Source organism: Lithobates pipiens, unplaced genomic scaffold (genome assembly GCF_037356315.1).
Source record: "Lithobates pipiens isolate NorthernLeopardFrog02 unplaced genomic scaffold, aLitPip1_a1.2 Scaffold_28, whole genome shotgun sequence".
Taxonomy (NCBI): domain Eukaryota; kingdom Metazoa; phylum Chordata; class Amphibia; order Anura; family Ranidae; genus Lithobates; species Lithobates pipiens.
In genome coordinates this window covers 95545943-95567025 of record NW_027507789.1, presented here as the reverse complement: position 1 = coordinate 95567025, position 21083 = coordinate 95545943, and the positions used below count along the sequence as shown (strand labels likewise).

Sequence of the window (21083 nt, the reverse complement as noted above, 5' to 3'; positions counted from 1 at the left end):
ACAATGTTCAGTCCAGTTACGGGAAAATTCCTGAGAAAAAAAAACTACCATCTTGAAGTAGTGACGGTTGTAGAAAAAGAGTATTCCTCGCAGAGGTTAGAAAGAGGAAATATCATGGGGGAAGAATGTCTTTGACTCTCTTGTGGTTAGCTTTTCCCCATAAAGGTGATGTAGGGCTCTGAGGTGTAGGTCGTTTGGCAGACCCCTGTTGATAGTGAGTCGTATCCATGTCCGTGTCCAGAATGGTGCGCTTGATAGAAGCAAACGTTCGCCTTCGGAAAAATTATGGAATGCATGCTGTTTGCCCTTGTTAGAGAATTTGAGAGCAAGTGGGAATGCCCAGCGGTATTTAATGTCCTTTTTGGTCAGAACAGCTAGAAGGGGTTTTAAGGACCTCCGTTTCTGAATGGTGAACGGAGAGATGTCAGCAAATATCTTTATTTCTTTTTCTTGAAACTGTATTCGTTACTGTTGACGAGAGCGTTTCATTACCTCCTCCTTGATGGAGTAGTAGTGTGGTTTGACCACAATGTCTCTTGGGGTTCCATCTTTCCTAGGAGGCCCTAGAGATCTGTGGGCTCTGTCCAATTCCAATTTGTGAGGCGGGATAGAGGGGATCAGTTGTTTAATGACTTCCTGCACACCCGACGGGACATCTGCGGCTGTTTCGGGGATCCCTCTTATCCTAAAATTGTCCCTCCTCGAGCGATTCTCAAGATCGTTGATTCGGGCCTGGGCCACTTCCAGCTGCTCTTGCACAAAGTGTAAGTGATCTGTGTTTTGGTTTGCCCTAGAAATAGTTATGTCCAATTTATGCTCAATATGTTCAATTCTGGAGCCTAGGTTCTGAAAATCCGCTCTGATCTCTCCTGTGATCTTGTCTGCACTTTGTGCTAGACCTTTATCAAGCATCTCAGAAATTCTGGTGAAAAGGTCTGAAACATTGAAAGTCACATCGAGAGCCTGCACAGACTGGGTGGTGGTGGGGTCAGACTGATTAGGTGAGGCTTTGTAGGAGGACTTCCCATAGGGCCCTATAGAACACTCTATTAGCAATGCTGTAGAAGCTGGAGAGGGGGTTTCCTCTGCTGGGACAGGACCTGTCATCAGTGGGGTATATGGCAGTGTAGCTGGTTTCAGCACTTGCCTGCCTGTGATGAAGAATTCCTGGTCTCGTGGCTGTGTTGCGGCCGCCATCTTGGAAAACTCCCGGCCAGCTGCCGTGTCAAATCGGGGTTCCAGGGCTCGTCTAGCTTGACCTCCCGGCATGTGCGTGGTCTCTGGAGTTTCCCCTGCCTGCTCCCGTTAATCGTGGGGAGCCTGGAAGCCGGAATCCGCAGCTATCGTCGCTGTGTGGCCGGCGGTGTGCGGAGCTCCAGGCTTACGCCGCCATCTTAGGAGAATCCGCACATGAGCCTACCTGCTTTTATTTTTCATTTTGTATTTTATTTTTATTTTAATATATATTTTTCACAAAAACTGTCGTATACATGGTATATAGATATATAACCTTTTGGGTTTTCACAAAAATTGTTGTATATACGGTATATACATATATAACCTTTGGGTTTGTGGTTTTTTTTAACTACTGTTTACTGCACTATATATCAGCACGTATATGGTATATAATTTTTCCAAGCACTTTGTGCACTTTATTGTGAAGTAATAATTATATATAACTGGGTATTACACACTTTTGCAACAAATACATACAAACAGTATCACACCGTACACTATTGGAGATACAGAGCTGGTGTTGTATGACCTAGTATGTACATATAAAGGTACCATACCATACAATATTTAATAGATAGAGTTAGATATATATGGTGTAGGATCTGTAGTCCCCATGCTTGGGCTGACAATCTGGTACCCACAGAAGGTTCAAGTGTAATCTCTTGTGAATTATATTTCCGTTACACCTTTGGAAATATTGAGGTGTACATATACATTATAAGATAGATCCTGGACCCCTATACTGTAAGTAAAATACTATATATATATATATATTAAAAAAATCCTAATTCCACTGCTTTCTATTGGAAAGGCTTTGGGTATGGTAATAATATATAGACCCATATACCAGGTAGCACCATCAACCCCATTTTAGCATATAAAACAATCTCTTGTAAAGATTCCTGGTGGGAGTTTTTATTTTATGGGGAGGCTGCAACGGACTCTGTGTGACCTAAGCGCGGCTTTGAATAAAATAGAGTCAGGAATAACTGCTCTGTGTCCTGTGATGTATTCAAAGAAAGAGATTTTACAGGTAAGCTGTATTTAAAAATCAGTTTTTCTCTCTGCATGGAATTTTATCCGATCAGTAGTCTCCTTCCTACAAGGGGGAGAACTTCGGGCATCTATCAACATCCTGGATGCTTATCTTCATGTGCCGATCTTCCCCGATCACCAGAAATTTCTACGCTTCAAGGTAGAAAATCTTTATTTCTAGTTTGAAGCTCTACGTTTTCGGGCTAGCCACTGCACCTCAAGTGTGTATAAAGATCCTAGGATTCGTCAAGTTATTGTTCAAGCTTTTGGCTTAAAAGAAGAGAATTCCTCCTTTTTCATTTTAAAGGCACTCCACCAGGGCCATTAGTGCTTCTTGGGCAGTGCATCACCAAGCCTCCATGGCTCAGATCTGCAATGCCGCAACTTGGTTTTCAATCCATACATTTACTAGATTCTATCAAGTAGATGTAAAAGATCATGAGGATATCGCCTTTGGGCGCAGTGTACTGCAGTATGAGTCCTCTAGTCTCTTGGTGCCCTGCTATTGTTGTCTCCCTCCCTTCAGTTGGCATTGCTATGGGACATCCCAAATAGTAACTACTATGGCGCTGTGTCCCCTGATGTATGAAAAGAAAACAGGATTTTTAAAAACGGCTTACCTGTAAAATCCTTTTCTTTGAAGTACATCAGGGGACACAGAGGTCCCTCCCTTTTTTGATATACACGTGTATTGCTTTGCTACAAAACTGAGGTGCTCCCACCAGTGGGTGGGGTTATATAGGGAGTGCACTTTTTAATTTAGGTCGTGCCAGTGTCCATCACCTGAAGGTGGCCTATAACCCACATAGTAACTACTATGGCTCTGTGTCCCCTGATTTACTTCAAAGAAAAGTTACAGTTAAGCCGTTTTTAAAAATCCTGTTTTTGCCCTACTAGCTTGGGTGGCGCTACAGACAGACAGTTCTGCACTTTCAGCTTTTGCAGGCTGAATTAACCCATTGCCAACTCTGTTACACTTAGGTTTAGGGGGCTGCACTCACACACTCTCACTGTGTGACTCGGTCGCCCCTTGTTCCACCAGTGTAGCACCAGAGGGACTGCCTCTGGCTCCAACACATTGAGACCCCATGAGACTTCCATGGACAATCCTGTGCTTCTAGTTGTCATGGGAGATATCCTTCTCCCATCATTGGTAGTGAACACATTACCAACATTTCTCTGTCATTTATTGACGGACACAGCAGCTCTTCTTGACCTTAGGGTTATATTGCCACTTTAGGAGAGGACTAGGCAGAAAGTGTTAAAAACAACAACACTATCACAGTACTGCCCAGGGGGCGGTCCTACTGGCTGTAACCCCTTAAACTTCATCCAGCAGCTCAGTTTTTTTCTGCCTAGTATAGGAGAAGGACCTGGCTCCCGATGGGACCATTGGTCCTGGGAATTTTTTTCATTTCTTCTGCATTTTTGACTCCTGTGATCTTCAATCAACAGCTGAGCTGGTTAACAGGCTGGATAATATAGGTCCTGGTAGTCTCCCCAGCCTGGCCATCGAGCATGAGCAGGCCCTAGCTATGCACGGGATCAGCCACGACATGCCCCATCTATTCCAGGGGCGGCCGATGAGCTATATGCTCTGGGGCACACATACGACTGGGCTACTTCTGTCTGTGTCAAGGTGGGCTGTGGTCGGCAGCCACTACTGCTCGGGTGATGGGTCAGTCTATGGAATGCATCCAGCTATTCCTGCAGCAGGGGTAAGTATGGTTCCACCTGTCTCGGTAGGATGGAGCAGCTGGGCATTCCCTGGGAGGTCAACTAGGGGGTCTCTCACTCTCCCTTTCCCTCCTCCCCATGCTATGGGCCGCTGTTTGACCGGGCACATGGTGCGGTGCACGTACCTGGCCGGCGGTCCTCGGGGGGGCTCTGGGTCCTGGCAGGGGGCTGCACTGGGTGTGGGGGGTCTTCCCTGTTTCTGGGCCACGGTGGGTGTCTGTGCTTTGAGAGCCATGTGGGGAGGCCACTGCATGCTCTGCAGCCATTTTCCTGGGGCTGTGACCGTTTTGTGGTAGCCACAGCTAGCTCATTGTTTTTCAGCCATTTTTTGTAGTTCGGCGGCCATTTTCTTGGTGCTCTCAGATTATATTTACTGATGCGGCCGGTGGCCATTTTCTAGTAGCCTCAAGTGGTTTCTCCTCTAGCACTGGGCACTTGTTTCCTTCTAGAACATCGCACATCTCATGGATGGCACGGTGGAGGGCGGACAGCAGCAGCACAGTGCTGTACCTGGGTCAGGGTGAGTCTGTGCAGCTAGAAGGGTGGACTTTTGTGTGAATTGCTGTAGGTCCCTAAGTGGTGATAGGCTAGTGTGGGTGAGCATGGTATCAGAAGCTGGTGCTTCTTCCCTAGACATCCCTGTGATTGCAACTGGTTCTCCTGTACCTATGGTTCCTATGGATGCTCTGTCAGCAGTCCTGGAGGCCTTTGTTGCCAGGGTGGAAGTGGCGTGCGCGCGCAAGGTTGGTAGAAAACGCCCCCCCCCACCCCCATCATCTTCTGGGAAAAAAAGCTCTGATTCAGACCCTGCTGTGACTGGCGGCCTCTGTTCTGATGTATCAGAGGATGCCGACCAGGACCGTTTGGACAGTGAGGATGACTCAGTGTCCGGGTCAGTACAGGAAAAGGCGCTTGTAGGAGCACTTATTACAGTGGTGCAGGATACCCTAAACTTTCAATGGGCTAAATTGTTTCACCGTGAATTGGAGAAGCAACAGGCTTTCCCGATCTGCGTGGAGCTGGCAGACCAATTGGTGCAGGGCCTTAAATATGTCTGTGATGTGGCCTTGGATATGGCCCCCTTGCTCTCTAGAGCCTCAGTATCAGCAGTAGTGCTATGTCGCCTGATTTGGCTGAAATGCTGGTCTGCGGACCAGACATCTAAGAGAGCACTGGTGGACATGCCCTTCCAGAGAGAGAGGCTATTTGGAGCATCTCTGGATGACATTAAGAATGTTACTGGTGGTAAGAGTATGTTGCTCCCACAGTCCAGGAAAGGTAAGGAGCCATGCCGTAGGAAATGGCCCTCCTTTTCCGCACAGAAGTGGATTTTTCATCCGCCTGGGTCGGCAGGTAAGCGTTCCCAGTCCAACAAGGGGCCTGCTGAGGGACAAAAGTGTCCCTGGTTTCGCAAGCCAAGCGAGCAAAGCTGTTACCGCATGAAGGTCTGCCCCGCCCAACCCTGGGGTGGGGGGTCGCCTTCAGGAGTTTGCAGCTCGGTGGACCTCCCTGTTTTCTGACCAGTGGGTCTGCAAGCTAGTTTCCTCAGGGTACAAGATAGTTTTTCTTGTCCGCCAAACATATTTTTTTTTTCCCTCCAACCTTCATCTTCTTCCGGATTGTTAGCAGGCCCTGTTTGGGGCAGTACAGGACCTGCTGCTGCGGTGTCATTACCTGTACTGACACCGGAAAGGTTTCAGGGGTTCTACTCCAATCTGTTTGTAGTCCCGAAGAAGGAAGGGATCCGTCCGGTCCTGGGCCTCAAGGCCCTCAACAGCTTTGTGAAATTACAAAGGTTAAGGATGGAATCAGTTCGCTCAGTGGTCGCTGCACTCCATCAGGGGGATTTTCTGGCATCCCTGGACATCAAGGACGCATACTTGCATGTCCCCATATGCGTCAAGCATCAAAGGTTTCTGTGATTTGCGGTCGGAGACGAGCACTACCAATTTGTAGCTCTCCCTTTTGGTCTGGCATTGGCACCGAGGGTCTTCACCAAGGTGCTAGCCCCAATTTTGGCTTTGCTGAGGTAGAGAGGGATAGCAATCGTGGGTTACCTGGACGACCTCCTCCTGAGGGAAGCTTCCGCCTCAGAATTAAGGGATGATGTGGCAATCACCATGCAAAATCTTCTGGAGTTTGGGTACTGAACCTACAGAAGTCGGTGTTGGTGCCAACTCAACGCCTGGAGTATCTGGTCTTGCTTCTGGACTCCTCAGAGGCAAAAGTCTTTCTCCCTTCAGACAAGCTGCAGACTCTTCAAGCTGCAGTAAAATTGTTGGTGTCCCGCAGGTGGTCATTGCTGCGTTTTTGCATGCGAGTTCTGGGCCTCATGGTAGCCATTTTCAAGGTGGTACCATTTGCCCAATTCCACACCTGAGTCTTGCAAAAGGAGATACTGTCCAAATGGGACAAATCTCCGTTATCCCTGGATTGTCAAATTCGGGTGAGCCAGCTAGTCAGGGACTCCCTGCTCTGGTGGCTGAGGTCGCTGGCCCTTCGGTCCGGGAAGTCATTCCTTCCTCTTCATTGGACGGTGATCACAATGGACGCCAGCCTGACCGGTTAGGGGGGAGTTTGGGACGTACAGTCAGCCCAGGGTCTGTGGACCCAGGAAGAATCCCACCTGCCGATCAATGTATTGGAACTTCGGGCAATCAGGCGGTGCCTCTCCACATGGCCACAGAGGCTGCAGGGGTGTCCGGTCAGGATCCAATCCGACGGAGGAATAAGGCTCTTGGCTGCAGCACTGGAGGTCACGTGCCGGCTCTGGGCGTAGAAAACTGGCAAGCGGACTACCTAAGTCGTCAGATGCTGGACGCAGATGCGGATGTATTTCGACGACTTTGCCTAAGGTGGTACACGCCAGATGTGGATCTCCTGGCTTCTTGACTCAGTCGGAAGGCACAGAGGTCTGTGGCCAGGTCTAAGGATCCCTGAGCGGACTTGGCAGATGCATTGGTGGCTTCATGTGGGCATTATCGGCTGATTTATGCCCCCCCCCCCACTCAAACTTCTACCACGTCTGCTTCGCAGAGTGGAGGCTGAGGGGATTCCGGTGATTCTGATTGCCCCAGATTGGCCTTGGCGTCTGTGGTACGCCGACTTAGTACAAATGGTGGCGAATGTTCCTTGGTGGCTGCCGATGCGAGAGGACCTTCTGTCACAAGATCCAATACTTCATCCTGCTTTACCGTCACAGGCTTTAATAACGTGGCTATTGAAAGACAGGTGCTAAGGTACCGAGGTCTGTAGGATTCGGTAATATCCACTATGTTGAGGGCACGGAAGTCATCGTTCGGAAGATTTATCATCGTACGTGGAAGGCCTACATCTCCATGTGTGAGGAGATGGGGTGGCGTCCACGCACATATTCACTTTCCCCATTAACAATTCACACAGGGGAGGGGTAGGGATCTGGGGGTCCCCTTGTTTAAGGGGGCTTCCAGATTCTGATAAAGCCCTGCCCACAGACCCCCACAACCACCAGGCAAGGGTTGTGGGGATGAGGCCCTTTTCCCCATCAATATGGGGACAAGATGCTTTGAAGGGCTACTCCAAAGCACCCTGTCAATGTTGAGGGCATGTGGCCTGGTATGGTTCAGGAGGGGGAGTGCTCTCCCCCCCCCCCTTTTCTGCGGCCTGCCAGGTTGTGTGCTCAGATAATGGTCTGGTATGGATTTGTCTTTAATTGTGGCGCTGGGTTACCCTTAATATCCATACCAGACCTGAAGGGCCCCCCCCGATTAACCACTTCAGCCCCGGACCAATTGTCAGCCTAAGGACCAGAGGTCTTTTTACAATTTCGCACTGCACTGCTTTAACTGGTAATTGCGCGGTCATGCAATGTTGTACCCAAACGAAATTTGCGTCCTTTTCTTCCCACAAATGGAGCTTTCTTTTGATGATATTTGATTGCCTCTGCGATTTTTATTTTTTGCGATATAAATGGAAAAAGACTGAAAATTTTGAGAAAAAAATATATTTTCTACTTTTTGTTATAAGAAAAATAAACTCAATTTTAGTCATACATTTAGGGCAAAATGTATTCAGCCACATGTCTTTAGTAAAAAAAAATGTCAATAAGCGTATATTTATTGGTTTGCGCAAATGTTATAGCGTCTACAAACTAGAGTAAATTTTCTGGAATTTACACAGCTTTTAATTTATGACTGCCTATCTCGTTTCTTGAGGCGCTAAAATGGCAGGGCAGTACAACCCCCCCCCCCCCCCCAAATGACCCCATTTTGGAAAGTAGACACCCCAAGGAAATTGCTGAGGGGCATGTTGAGCCAATTGAATATTTTTTTTTTTGTCCCAAGTGATTGAATAAAGACACCAAAAAAAAAAAGTTTACAAAAAGTTGTCACTAAATGATATATTGCTCACACATGCCATATTTATATGTGGAATTGCACCCCAAAATACGGGGATACCACATATGTGGGACTTTTTGGGAGTCTAGCCACGTACGGCACCCCGAAAACCAATCACTGCCTTCAGGGTTTCTAAGGGTGCAAATTTTTGATTTCACTCCTCACTACCTATCAGTTTCGAAGGCCATAAAATGCCAAAATAGCACAAAACCCCCCCAAATGACCCCATTTTGGAAAGTAGACACCCCAAGCTATTTACTGAGAGGCATGTTGAGTCCATGAAATATTTTATATTTTGCCATAAGTTGCAGGAATATTACAATTTTCATTTTTTTTTTTTTTGCACAAAGTTGTCACTAAATGATATATTGCTCACACATGCTATGGGCATAAGTGAAATTACACCCCAAAATAAATTCTGCTGCTTCTCCCGAGTACGGGGATACCACATGTGGGGGACTTTTTGGGAGCCTAGCCATGTACGGGACCCCCCGAAAACCAAGTACTGCCTTCAGGATTTAAATATAAAACGCTACCAAAAAAAACTGTTTGCGATCACAGGGATCAGGCCTGACTCTGCAAACGCTGCAGTTATGTGTTTAGTGTTTTGTAAGTGACAGTGATCGATGGATACTGCACTTGGGTGGGCTGGACGGAGGGGCAAAACGCAGGTGCCAGCAGGTATCTGGGCTGATCCCGCTAACAATGCATTTTTTTGGAACCATAAACTGCTGGGGACGCTAGTATAGATCTGATCAGATATTGATCTGTTCAGATTCTATACCACTACGGGAGGTTTATGCTTTGCGCGTGGGTGTTAGCGGTACTGGAACTAACCTAGCGCTGCCTGGGGCAACGCAGACCCTGACTCTAAAACCTAATTGATATGACCCGCCAGGTGATCAGAGGGTTAAACCTTTATTGGGTAATAAATGGTGGGTGCCCTGATGCTATAAAAATCAAACTAACTAACCAGCGTCACCAGTGGCACTTATACGGTGATCGCTGGTGAAAGGGTTAACTAGGGGCAATCAGGGGGTTAAAACCATTATTGGGTGGTATATGGGGGTACCTAGCGCTATAAAAACCTGGTGGTGAACCTAAAAAAACAACTAGCTACCTAGCGGCACCAGTGACACTATTGCAGTGATCAGAAAAACGATTGCTTAGTGATACTGGCAAAAAGGGGTGAAAGGGTTAACTAGGGGTAATTAGGGGGTTAAAACCATTATTGGGTAGTATATTGGGGTACCTAGCACTATAAAAACCTGGCGGTGAACCTAAAAAAACAACTAGCTACCTAGCGGCACCAGTGACACTAATGCAGCGATCAAAAAAAACGATTGCTTAGTGGCACTGGCAAAAGGGGGTGAAAGGGTTAACTCTAGGGGCAATCAGGGGGTTAAACCTTTATTGGGGGGGTGGGGGCTACCCTGGACCGAACACTAACTGCCCTGACGGTTTTTACTGTCACAACTGACACTAAATGCAGTGATCAGTAAATGATCACTGCAATCAGTGACACTGTGACTGGGAGGGGGGGGGGGGGGGGTCGGGGGGGGATTTGTGTGCCTATGTGTATCTACATGTCAGTGTAGTGTTGGTGCACACTTATTTTCTCTGTTCTCCTCGCAGTCCGGTCAAAAAGACCGCCCCGAGGAGAATTACATCACTTCCTCCTGCCTGTGTTTACAATACACAGTGGGGGAAGCTTCTCATTCGCCAGGAGCAATCGAGAGGGGATGGGCAAAAACCAACGGCCATCCCCTCATACCGGATCGCTCCTGAAATGAAACGGTCTGCCGCATCCAGCGGGAGGGGGTCCGATCGGACCACCCGCTGGAAGGTGAGCACGTACATGTACGTGCTTGTGCCTGTCGGTGCCATTGCACCAACGTACATTGCCATGCGGTGGTCCTTAAGTGGTTAAGGCTTACCTTTAGGTCCGAGAAATATCTCCTTAACCTTAAACTTAAAGTGAAGGCGAACATGCCGCATGCGTTGGAGTGACGTCATCATGGCTCCGGCCAATCACACGGCCCATCAGACCCGGAAGTCACTCCGGGATACATGGCAGCGGCCGAGAGGAAGAACGAGGACCAATTCGCTTTGGGGGCTTCGATCTCAGGTAAGTTATTCATAATGAGCTAGTATGCTATGCATGCTAGCTCATTATGCCTTTACCTTGCAGAGTTTATTTTTATTTTTGATTTTTTTCAGGATTAACTTCCTCTTGAAGGGCCTGGCATGGAATTTCGGGGGGCCCCCACGCATTTTTATTTTATTTTTTTTAAATTTTGGTTAGGGGTTCCCCTGTGGGGCAATTCCATGCTGTTTCTATCAATGAACGTTTGTGTATTGTCGGACCAACAATAACCGCGTGTAGTTTTAATTAAGTTTCTTTCCTTTAGAAATGTTGTTTTGCTGTCAGACTGTTATAAACACTGGAAACATGCGCGCCTTTACAAGCATACTATATAAACCCCCCCCCCCAGGTACGAAATTGAAAGGAATATTACACTTTTATTGTTTCACTTTAAACCTTTAAACATTATTAAAATCACTGCTCCCGAAAAAACTGCAGTTTTTAAAACTTTTTTTTTGCATTGATACATGTCCCCTGGGGCAGGACCCAGGTCCCCAAACATTTTTTATGACAATAACTTGCATTTAAGCCTTTAAAATTAGCACTTTTTATTTCTCCCTTAGACTTTTGAAGGGTGTTCCGCGGCTTTCGAATTTTCTGCAAACACCCCAGATTTTTTCCTTTTCGGCGAACGGCTAATGTTCGAGTCTAACTCATGTTCGACCCGAACAAAAAACCCATCCCTAGTGTAGACAACTGCTACTTTTGTGGGTTGTCTATTACCCACCACAGCCTGTGAGCGACTCCTCACAACACCTTCTGTCTTTAAAGGGGCACTCTTTTTCCTACATCGGCAGCTCCATAGCTGACCAGTTTTGGTCACCCCTAGTTTAACTTCTCCAGCACTCTGCTGGTTTATAGCAGGCACATACATAGTCACCAAGTCTTTTTGAATCCTTAACCTTGCAAGTCCATTTGTACACCACCTGCAGATCCCCCAGCCGGAAACACTCCCACTTCACTGGGATCGGTCCCACAAACTGCAACAGTCTTACCATATCCTGCAGCAGGTAACTTTAGCTTCAATTGAGTGTGCTGACTCTCTCAGTGGCATCCACACAAGCTACTGCCTCTTTGTGGCCACAGGGCAACACTGCCACCTTTCTAGACACATCAGCGGTGTTCCAGAACCTTGGGCAAGTAAAAATCCCTTGCCCCATTTGACCACACTCCAAGCATGGTACTGGACGCTGAACTTTAATTTCATGGCATCTCCTCAATGCCAGGCTCTGTTGCAATGGGATACCACTCTCGGACTCCACTGGTCATGACCATCAGCAGACCGACTCCTTGGATCCCCAACATCCCTGCTGGCCTGGACATTGCTTCCACATTGGACCATACTCCTCTTTTCCACACGCCGTTGTCCACCTGGCTTCCTGTTGCCAGGTACAACCTCTTTAACTGCCCCTTTAACTGGGGGTGACGTTATTAATTTACCCCAGGTTAAAGTGGTTTCACAGTCGGGTGATTTCTCTGGTGTGGCTGGGGCATGGAGTGAAATACCCTCTAGCCATAGAGGCCTTAACAGTTAACAGTGCAAAAAAATTATAATTTTGATTCTCCTTGAACAGGTACACAACCTGCGTGCAACACAGTCCATCAAACAAACTCCTCTACAATGCTGTTTGCCTGGCTGCCACACACAGTTAGCAGCAGTTCCTTATGTGACTCACCACCGGCGCAGAGAATCGGATTTCACAGTCCATATGCCCGCATTCTCCACCACTTGTGACATGGGGGATGGTTAACTCAGTGATGGATGCCTTTTTTTTGCAGTGAGTCCACATCAGACTGGCATCTACAGTTAACCCTGGTAGCCCATGTTTAACAGAAAAACAGAACAAAAATCCACTCAGGAATACCACGCAGGTGATATTACTACCTAAATATTTTTTTACCTTAAAGCGGTATTAAACTCCAAAAGCAAACATTTATTATATTGCAGCTTACCAATCCTTCAGATGTAAAGGCTGCAGTCATTTTCTTTTTTAGGCTTTCCTACTATTTTCACCTCTGGCCAGCAATTCTGCTCAATTACAAGCTGTCCTGGAGACGTAGAGGGTTGAGGCAAGCCATTTGCTACTGACAAGAGGGCTTACAATAATCTGCTTTTATTTATGTACATTTATTTTTCAAAATGTAAAAAAGGGTTTGCTACTGTATAATTGCTTATAAAGTGTGAGCTGGAGTTTGGATTCAATGTGTTACTGTATCTAAATCTACTAGTACATCTAACACTCACTTTCCCCCAAGCTGACAATACTGCTGTCCAAAGGTGCGTCTGTGCTCCTTCATCCAGAGTGGATGCACTCTAATATAGGAGGAATGTTACTGGCCAGATCACCAGGGGAAAACTGAGGGGCAAATGAGCCTTTAAAAAAAACAAAACAAATGCAGTCACCAGATCTAAGGATTGGTAAGCTGCAGTATAATACATGTTTAGTTTTGGGTTTAATACCACTTTAATGCAGGGAATGCACTGAGGTAAAATGGGTATAAGCTTTAGAACCACTTTATAGTATTTGTAAACAAAATGACCATAGTTTTCAAAGCTAATATTCGATTGGTTGAGCACAAGTAATGGTGGGAAATGCCACCACGTTTACTTTTTCCCTATGACTCTGCAAATGATACAGTTTCTGTTTCTATTATGACCTTTGCTGCATTTTGTTAGCTAAATTTGTGTTCATTAACTCTGTCGTCTTATTGTCCACTCTGTAGAATTGCCATGAGCTGGAAAAGATGGATCTGGAGGAATGTGTACAGGTGAGTTCAAATGCCTTACAAGTCACCTTGTAAAAGTGTGGGTCTCCACCAGACCACCTTTTTTCTGAAAATGGCGTATGGAGGCTTTTTATGTATGATGCGTTGGGAACTCTCTTGCACATTGAAACCTTTGCTGACATTAAACCAATTATTATTATTTAGGTTTTATATAGTGCCAACAGTTTGCATAGCATTTTACAAAATGGAGAAAGACAGTACAGTTACAATTTAATACAAGAGGAATTGGAGCGCCCTGCTCATTCGATCTAAAAGGAAAGGTCAAGTGATACAAAAGGTATTAACTGTTGGGCATAACCTGATGGAGAAAGCAAAAAGACAGTTTATTAGTTGGAGGCAGGATAGGCCTCACTGAACAGATGGGTTTTTAGGAATCACATAAAGGAGGATAGAGTAGTAGATAGTCAGATTTGGGTAAGGAGTTCCAGTGGATGGGGGAGACCCTGAAGAAGTCTTGGAAGCGAGTATGGGAGGAAGTGACACGGAAGCTAGAGAGCAGAAGGTTTTGGGAGGAGCGAAAATAGAAATTTAGTTGGTATTTTGAGGTTACTGATATAGCTGGGGACAGAGTTGTGGATGGCTATGTAGGTTGTTAGTATTTTGAATTTATTCATTTGAAATTCAATGACATTTGTCTGGAAATCTAGTCACATCTAACATATTTGCAGTTAGATGAATATACATCGGGAGCCTGCAGCCGTTGGTGAACGGCAATTAAATCTTGCTAACAAATTTGGTGGCAATAGCTCTCCATGGTTCTAAAAATATGTATGTTATACATGTTTATACACTCTGTTTATGCGCTGTTTCTGCACTAGAAGAGTTAACTTTGTCATTTTTGGTTTTTATTTATACAAATGAGTAAAAAAAGAAAACAGTGTGCCCCTCCTACCAGAACACAGCAGGAATATGGTAACTCAAGAGCATGAAAACTCCCCCTTTTACGTTTATACCACCCCATGTGCACTTCAGCTTTGGGGGGGACGGGGGTGCTTAAATAGAAGTTCCCCCAAAAGACAGACTGCTCTTTCAAAAACCCGGATATCGTCGTACCCCTCTTTGAGATCCCACTGCTGGATAACTTTTACTTTTTATGGGGAATGAGAATTTTGTCCATTTTTATTGTTAAGATTTAAAAAACAATGTAACAGTGAAAGTTATCAAACTGTAATAAGGGCTCATTGACATGGGAGCTGTTTACTTTTTGCACTAGTATAGGGCTTACGTGCAGGCAGCCTATATAAAGTGAATGAATGAACATCGGCTGTACAGACTAACACAGCCAAATTTGACACAGATGGGTGCATAAACCCTACACACAGATTCAGCACACTCCACAGACAATCGTTACATCTTAAAGAGGAAGTAAACCCTGATGAGTTTACTTCCTCTTTCATTCCCTGCAAAGGCAAAGCATAATGGACTACTATGCATCGCATAGTAGCCCATTATGTGTCACTTACCTGACACAGGAGCCAGCGAAGTCACCGCTGTCCCCTGTAGTCCGCCGCATCCATCTTCTCAGTGGGTCTTGCAGCTCTGCTGCTGTCATTCGGCGAAGCCGCGATGACGTCACTCCCGCGCATGCGCACGGGTGCTGAGACGCGCAGCATTGCGCGGCACCTTCGTTATCGAGGATGCCACGCTCAGTGCGCCTGCGCACCACGATCTATGTCGCATGTGCCGTAGACAGCGGTGCCCGTCTTCGGGCAAATATCTCCTAAACCGTATAGGTTTGGGAGATATTTCTTGGACCTACAGGTAAGCCTTAATCTAGGGTTACCTGTAGGTCAAAGTGGTTTGTACGGGTTTACAACCACTTTAAAGTGTTACTAAACCCTTGAATTTATGAAGGATGCATCCGCACCCCCACAGCACACACAACCCATATATGTTGTTATTTCTTTAAAATAAATCCACTGTATCGGTATATAACAGTCACGTGTACCTTCTGCTGAACGCAGACGGTTGTTGTGGGAGAAATGTCACTCTCTTCTGACGTGGATAGTGATGGTGCCTGATCCCCGGCCCTCTGTCTAGCCAGCGCTGATTGCCACTGTTGACATATACAGTCACCCCAAAAAAAAAACCTTGCAAACTAAATAATAAATAAAAAGGTACTTCAAACAACACAGCATGATGTAATATCGATATTGAACACAGGGGCGGGCTGGGCTGGGGGGCAGGGGTGCAATTTCCCCCTGGGCTGCTCTGATTCCCTATAAAAAGCCTGATGTGCTGGCAGCTGAGCTGGGAAGTGCACATGTACAGTTCCGCAGTTGGCCACATGTTACTGCTCGGTCCGGAGGGAGGCTGACAGGGCTGAATAACAGCCCAGAAGTGCAGGAACGTTTTTGCTGTGAGCGGACATCTGTCCTGTCACAGTGCTGTCCCCGACTTCTGAGCTGACAGTCTGTGTCCATTGCGAGTAGTGATGTCCAGTTCATGAACGAATCGTTCTTTTGAATCGATTCTTTTCAGTGAACTGGATGAATCGATTCATCTGAGTGAACTGATTTGTTTGAAACAGTTCACTCTGCACTCAGTACATAGCAGAGCATGCCTGGTAATATGATCCTAGAGTGAGAGAGCTCCGCCCCTCCCTGCAACCAATCAGCTGACTCAAAGCACAGTGACACTCAGGAACTGGATACAAACTTAAAACAAGAGTCAGGAGTAAACAGTACACCGAGTTAAAGAATCATACAAGTTACCGAGTTAAAGAATCATATCAGTTTTTAGAACACAGTACACTGAAAGAACCACGAGTCACCACCAGTAAAACAATACACTAAACCAATAAAGTAGCAGCAGTGATAAGGTGTTACCGACAGCCTAAGGCCCTTTCACACTTGTGCGACTTGTCCTGCGACTTGAGACTGCAAAGTCACATGACAAGTCACACCCCATGATTTCCAACGAGTTCAGTTCATATCTGTGTGACTTCAAAGTAGTTTTTGTACTACTTTTGTCCGACTTTGATGCGACTTGTGGCAGAGACCTCAAGATTACACAGACATTGCTTTAAGTCGTGGCAAAAATCATGGCAAAAGCACTTGACTTTCAAGTCGCACAAGTGTGAAAATAGCCTTAACGACTGAATTTTACTACCAGGGATACTTCGTCCATGGTAGTGGTAGTAAAATCTGATCATCATTCCTGCGCATGTGCTGTAAAGGCTACGGGCAAATCTGATGGCTAGCAATGTTAACTGTGAAGTTGGCCCATCAGAATGCAGTTCACATGCACAAAAACCTACTTTTCATTTAGGCTCCATTTCCACTTGTGCAACTTGTCCTGCGACTTTGTACTCTATGATTTCCAATGAGTATTATTCGTATCTGTGCAAATTCAAAGTAGTCCCTGCACTACTTTGGCCCTACTTTGATGCAACTTGAGATCCATAGACCTCCGGAATACACAGGCATTGCTTTAAAGTCTCATCAAAATTGCGGCAGAACTGTGCAACTTTCAGGCTGCGTTAGCCTGAAAAGCCTGGCAGTTGCATGATTCTGCCGCGACTTGAAGCAATGCCTTTGTATTCTGGAGGTTTATGGACCTCAAGTCACATTAAAATGGGTCTAAAGTAGTGCAGGGACTACTTTGAAGTCGCTGTGACTTGAAGTCGCACAGATATGAATGGTATTCATTGGAAATCGGGTACTTCTTGTCATGCAACTTTGCAGTCCCAAGTCGCAGGACAAGTTGCACAAGTGGAAACAGAGCCTAAATGAAAAGCGGGGTTTGTGTGCATGTGAACTGCATTCTGGGGCAACTTCACAGTTAACATTGCCATCCATCAAATTTGCGGAAACCTAGGCTCAGGGCCAGTTCACACTGCTGCATAGTACAAAATCGCATGCGATTTGCACTGCAGTGCAAATCACAGGCGATGTCCGTGCAATGCGATTTCACCCATACAGATAGTATGGCTGACCCTTTTTTTGGTCCGCACCAGAATTGGATCGCATGGCACCCATGGGATCCGATTCATGTCCAAACTGACACTTTGCAGTGCGACATGCGAGCTGAAATGGGGGTGTCATTAACATTGTATGACACTCCCCAGCAGTTCGCATATGTCGTTGTGAACTGTCATGCGAGTCTGGTGCGATGCAGAAACCCGTAGTGGAATCGCAGGGTTCCCGCATCGCACAAGTGTGAACCCAGCCTAACAAAGCTGTTTGTGTATCACCAAAATTCATGACGCTGAGCTAATCTGACATCAATAGGTTTGTGCTCTGTGCCAATGAACTAAATCAAAGTAAACGTCCCCAGGACCTGCCAACCTTCTGTGTGAATCAGTCTTCTGATTCTAATCATTTAATATGGTTGAATCAGAGCTTCGGTTCACTTGCTTGTTAGTAGACTCAGCAAGTGAACCGAAGAATCGATTCATTGAATCGGTTCATTTCAGTGAGCAGTTCCAAATGAACCGATTCACTTTAAAGATCCGGACTTCCCATCACTAATTGCGAGCACAGCCGAATGGAAGAGGGTGGATCTGCTCTGCCTCCTCCAGCCCCCTCTCTCACTGTGCCTGCCCACACTCTGAGCAGCCTGTGTGCTGCGTCTGAATAGGATGTGTGGGCGGGAACATTTAAACAGAGCAGACAGTGCTTTCTATGGGACGCTGTGATGACTGAGCCTGGTGCTGGGTCCTTCCTTCCAAGTAAGTGAGCTGTGGCCAGTCTCTCCCCCCCCCCCCCCTGCACATAAGGAAGTAGCTGGTCCTATGATGTGGGCTCACACTAGTGTGCTGCAGTGTTGCTGATCTCACTGTCTTCCTGCATGTCCCCCCCCCCCCAGTCACATGCAGCCACACGCCGCCACACTGTGCCCATCAAATGCAGCTACCCTGTGCCCATCAAATGCAGCTACCCTGTGCCCATCAAATAGAGCTACCCTGTGCCCACCAAATGCAACTTCACTGTGCCCACCAAATGCAACTTCACTGTGCCCACCAAATGCAACTTCACTGTGCCCACCAAATGCAACTTCACTGTGCCCACCAAATGCAGCCTCACTGTGCCCACCAAATGCAGCCTCACTGTGCCCACCAAATGCAGCCTCACTGTGCCCACCAAATGCAGCCTCACTGTGCCCACCAAATGCCACCGCACTGTGCCCACCAAATGCCACCGCACTGTGCCCACCAAATGCCACCGCACTGTGCCCACCAAATGCCACCGCACTGTGCCCACCAATGTAACCGCACTGTGCCCATCAAATGCAACCTCACTGGGCCACCAAATGTAGCCCATCAAATGCATCCACCCTGTGCCCAAATGCAGCCTCATTCTGCAGCCTCGCTGTGCCCATCAAATGCAGCCTCGCTGTGCCCATCAAATGCAGCCTCGCTGTGCCCATCAAATGCAGCCACATTGTGCCCATCAAATGCAGCCACATTGTGCCCATCAAATGCAGCCTCACTGTGCCCCCTCAAATGCAGCCTCACTGTGCCCCCTCAAATGCAACTTCACTGTGCCCCCTCAAATGCAACTTCACTGTGCCCCCCAAATGCAGCCGCACTGTGCCCACCAAATGCAGCCGCACTGTGCCCACCAAATGCAGCCGCACTGTGCCCATCAAATGCAGCCGGACTGTGCCCACCAAATGCAGCCGGACTGTGCCCACCAAATGCAGCCGCACTGTGCCCACCAAATGCAGCCGCACTGTGCCCACCAAATGCAGCCGCACTGTGCCCACCAAATGCAGCCGCACTGTGCCCACCAAATGCAGCCTCACTGTGCTCACCAAATGCAGCCTCACTGTGCCCACCAAATGCAGCCTCACTGTGCCCACAAAATGCCGCCGCACTGTGCCCACCAATGTAACCGCACTGTGCCCATCAAATGCAACCTCACTGTGCCCACCAAATGTAGCCCATCAAATGCATCCACCCTGTGCCCAAATGCAGCCTCATTCTGCAGCCTCGCTGTGCCCATCAAATGCAGCCTCGCTGTGCCCATCAAATGCAGCCTCGCTGTGCCCATCAAATGCAGCCTCGCTGTGCCCATCAAATGCAGCCTCGCTGTGCCCATCAAATGCAGCCTCGCTGTGCCCCCTCAAATGCAGCCTCACTGTGCCCCCTCAAATGCAGCCTCACTGTGCCCCCTCAAATGCAGCCTCACTGTGCCCCCTCAAATGCAACTTCACTGTGCCCCCCAAATGCAGCCGGACTGTGCCCATCAAATGCAGCCGGACTGTGCCCATCAAATGCAGCCGGACTGTGCCCATCAAATGCAGCCGCACTGTGCCCACCAAATGCAGCCGCACTGTGCCCCCCAAATGCAGCCGGACTGTGCCCATCAAATGCAGCCGGACTGTGCCCATCAAATGCAGCCGGACTGTGCCCATCAAATGCAGCCGGACTGTGCCCATCAAATGCAGCCGGACTGTGCCCATCAAATGCAGCCGGACTGTGCCCACCAAATGCAGCCGCACTGTGCCCACCAAATGCAGCCGCACTGTGCCCACCAAATGCAGCCGCACTGTGCCCACCAAATGCAGCCGCACTGTGCCCACCAAATGCATCCGCACTGTGCCCACCAAATGCAGCCGCACTGTGCCCACCAAATGCAGCCGCACTGTGCCCACCAAATGCATCCACCCTGTGCCCGAATGCAGCCTCGCTGTGCCCACCAAATGCAGCCTCGCTGTGCCCATCAAATGCATACACACTTTGCCCATCAAATGCAGCCACAGCGACCCCCCCCCCCCCCCAGCAGCATTTAACCAGCACACCCCATGCCCGCTCACTGTCTGACTGGCACTTGCCGCACCTTGGTGGCGGGTCAGACAGCAGATGACGGGGGTGAGCTGTGGGATGGGCAGTGGGTCAGGCAGTGGCTCCCGTGTCCTCCATGCTTCCTCCCGCTAGATGTCCAATAGGAGCGCCTGACCTTCCAGCCAATCAGGTAATGGGAATTAGACCTGCGCTATCCAGATTGGTGGAGAGCCGATTCAGTGTTAAAAAAGCAAATATTCATTTGCTTTTCTAATACACCTGGGCGGCCTCCAAGTGCAATGCTTTGCGCTCTGAGTCCACCCTATTTTGAAGCCTTTTAGAGCCTATGGCTCTAATCAGGTGCAGGGAAATGTGGAGCGGTGTGTCTGTGTGGCATAGCTTTACTCACAAAGTGACCCTGCCGGCCAATATGCGTTTGTTCCACTGCTGGCCTCTATCGTCTGCAGTGGTTGCTTGGATTGCCTGGCATCTAGCAACCAGTGATGTCACAGTTCCCAGGAGGAAAGTGAGGCTGAGGCCCCAGCATTCAGGAGGATCTTCCGCCTCCTCCACGCCCATTAGTGTTTTATCCGCCCACCTCCTCCCTCCATCTTCTCCTGTGCGGCGGCATGCGCCTCGGAGCCTGCCTGAGGTTAGGGATTGGTCACTGACTGACAGAAGCACCTCTCCAGAGTCAAACTGTCTGAGGTGAGGTCGGGAGCAGTGAATGATTTAGAACATATGTGTAATGTGGCGCATGTGTGTCATGGGAGAATGAGCTAGCAGCAGAGGAGGAGATCACATCCTTAAATCTCAGCCAGGGTTCATGTTGGGACTTGTAGTCCTTTACTTTTGGGTTTGTGACATCCCAAAAGTGAAGGACTACAGGTCCCAGCATGAACCCCTCAGAGCTCAGGACCTAAGGGGACACATCCTTAGATCTCAGGGGTTCATGCTGGGACTTGTAGTCCTTCACTAGTTGGGGGATCAAATCCTTAAATCTCAGGCGGTAATGCTTGGACTTGTAGTCCCTCAC

General features: G+C 47.8%; 1 protein-coding gene across 3 annotated transcripts in view; it reads left to right on the top strand.

The window, feature by feature from the left end:
* FBXL20 (F-box and leucine rich repeat protein 20) overlaps positions 1-21083 on the top strand; it is a 694061-nt gene that overhangs the window by 445948 nt on the left and 227030 nt on the right. For all 3 annotated transcript variants that reach the window (XM_077459474.1, XM_077459476.1, XM_077459475.1), the window contains one exon: positions 13255-13299. In XM_077459474.1, the coding sequence (XP_077315600.1) occupies positions 13255-13299 (45 nt within the window). The remainder of the gene's footprint in view (positions 1-13254; positions 13300-21083) is intronic.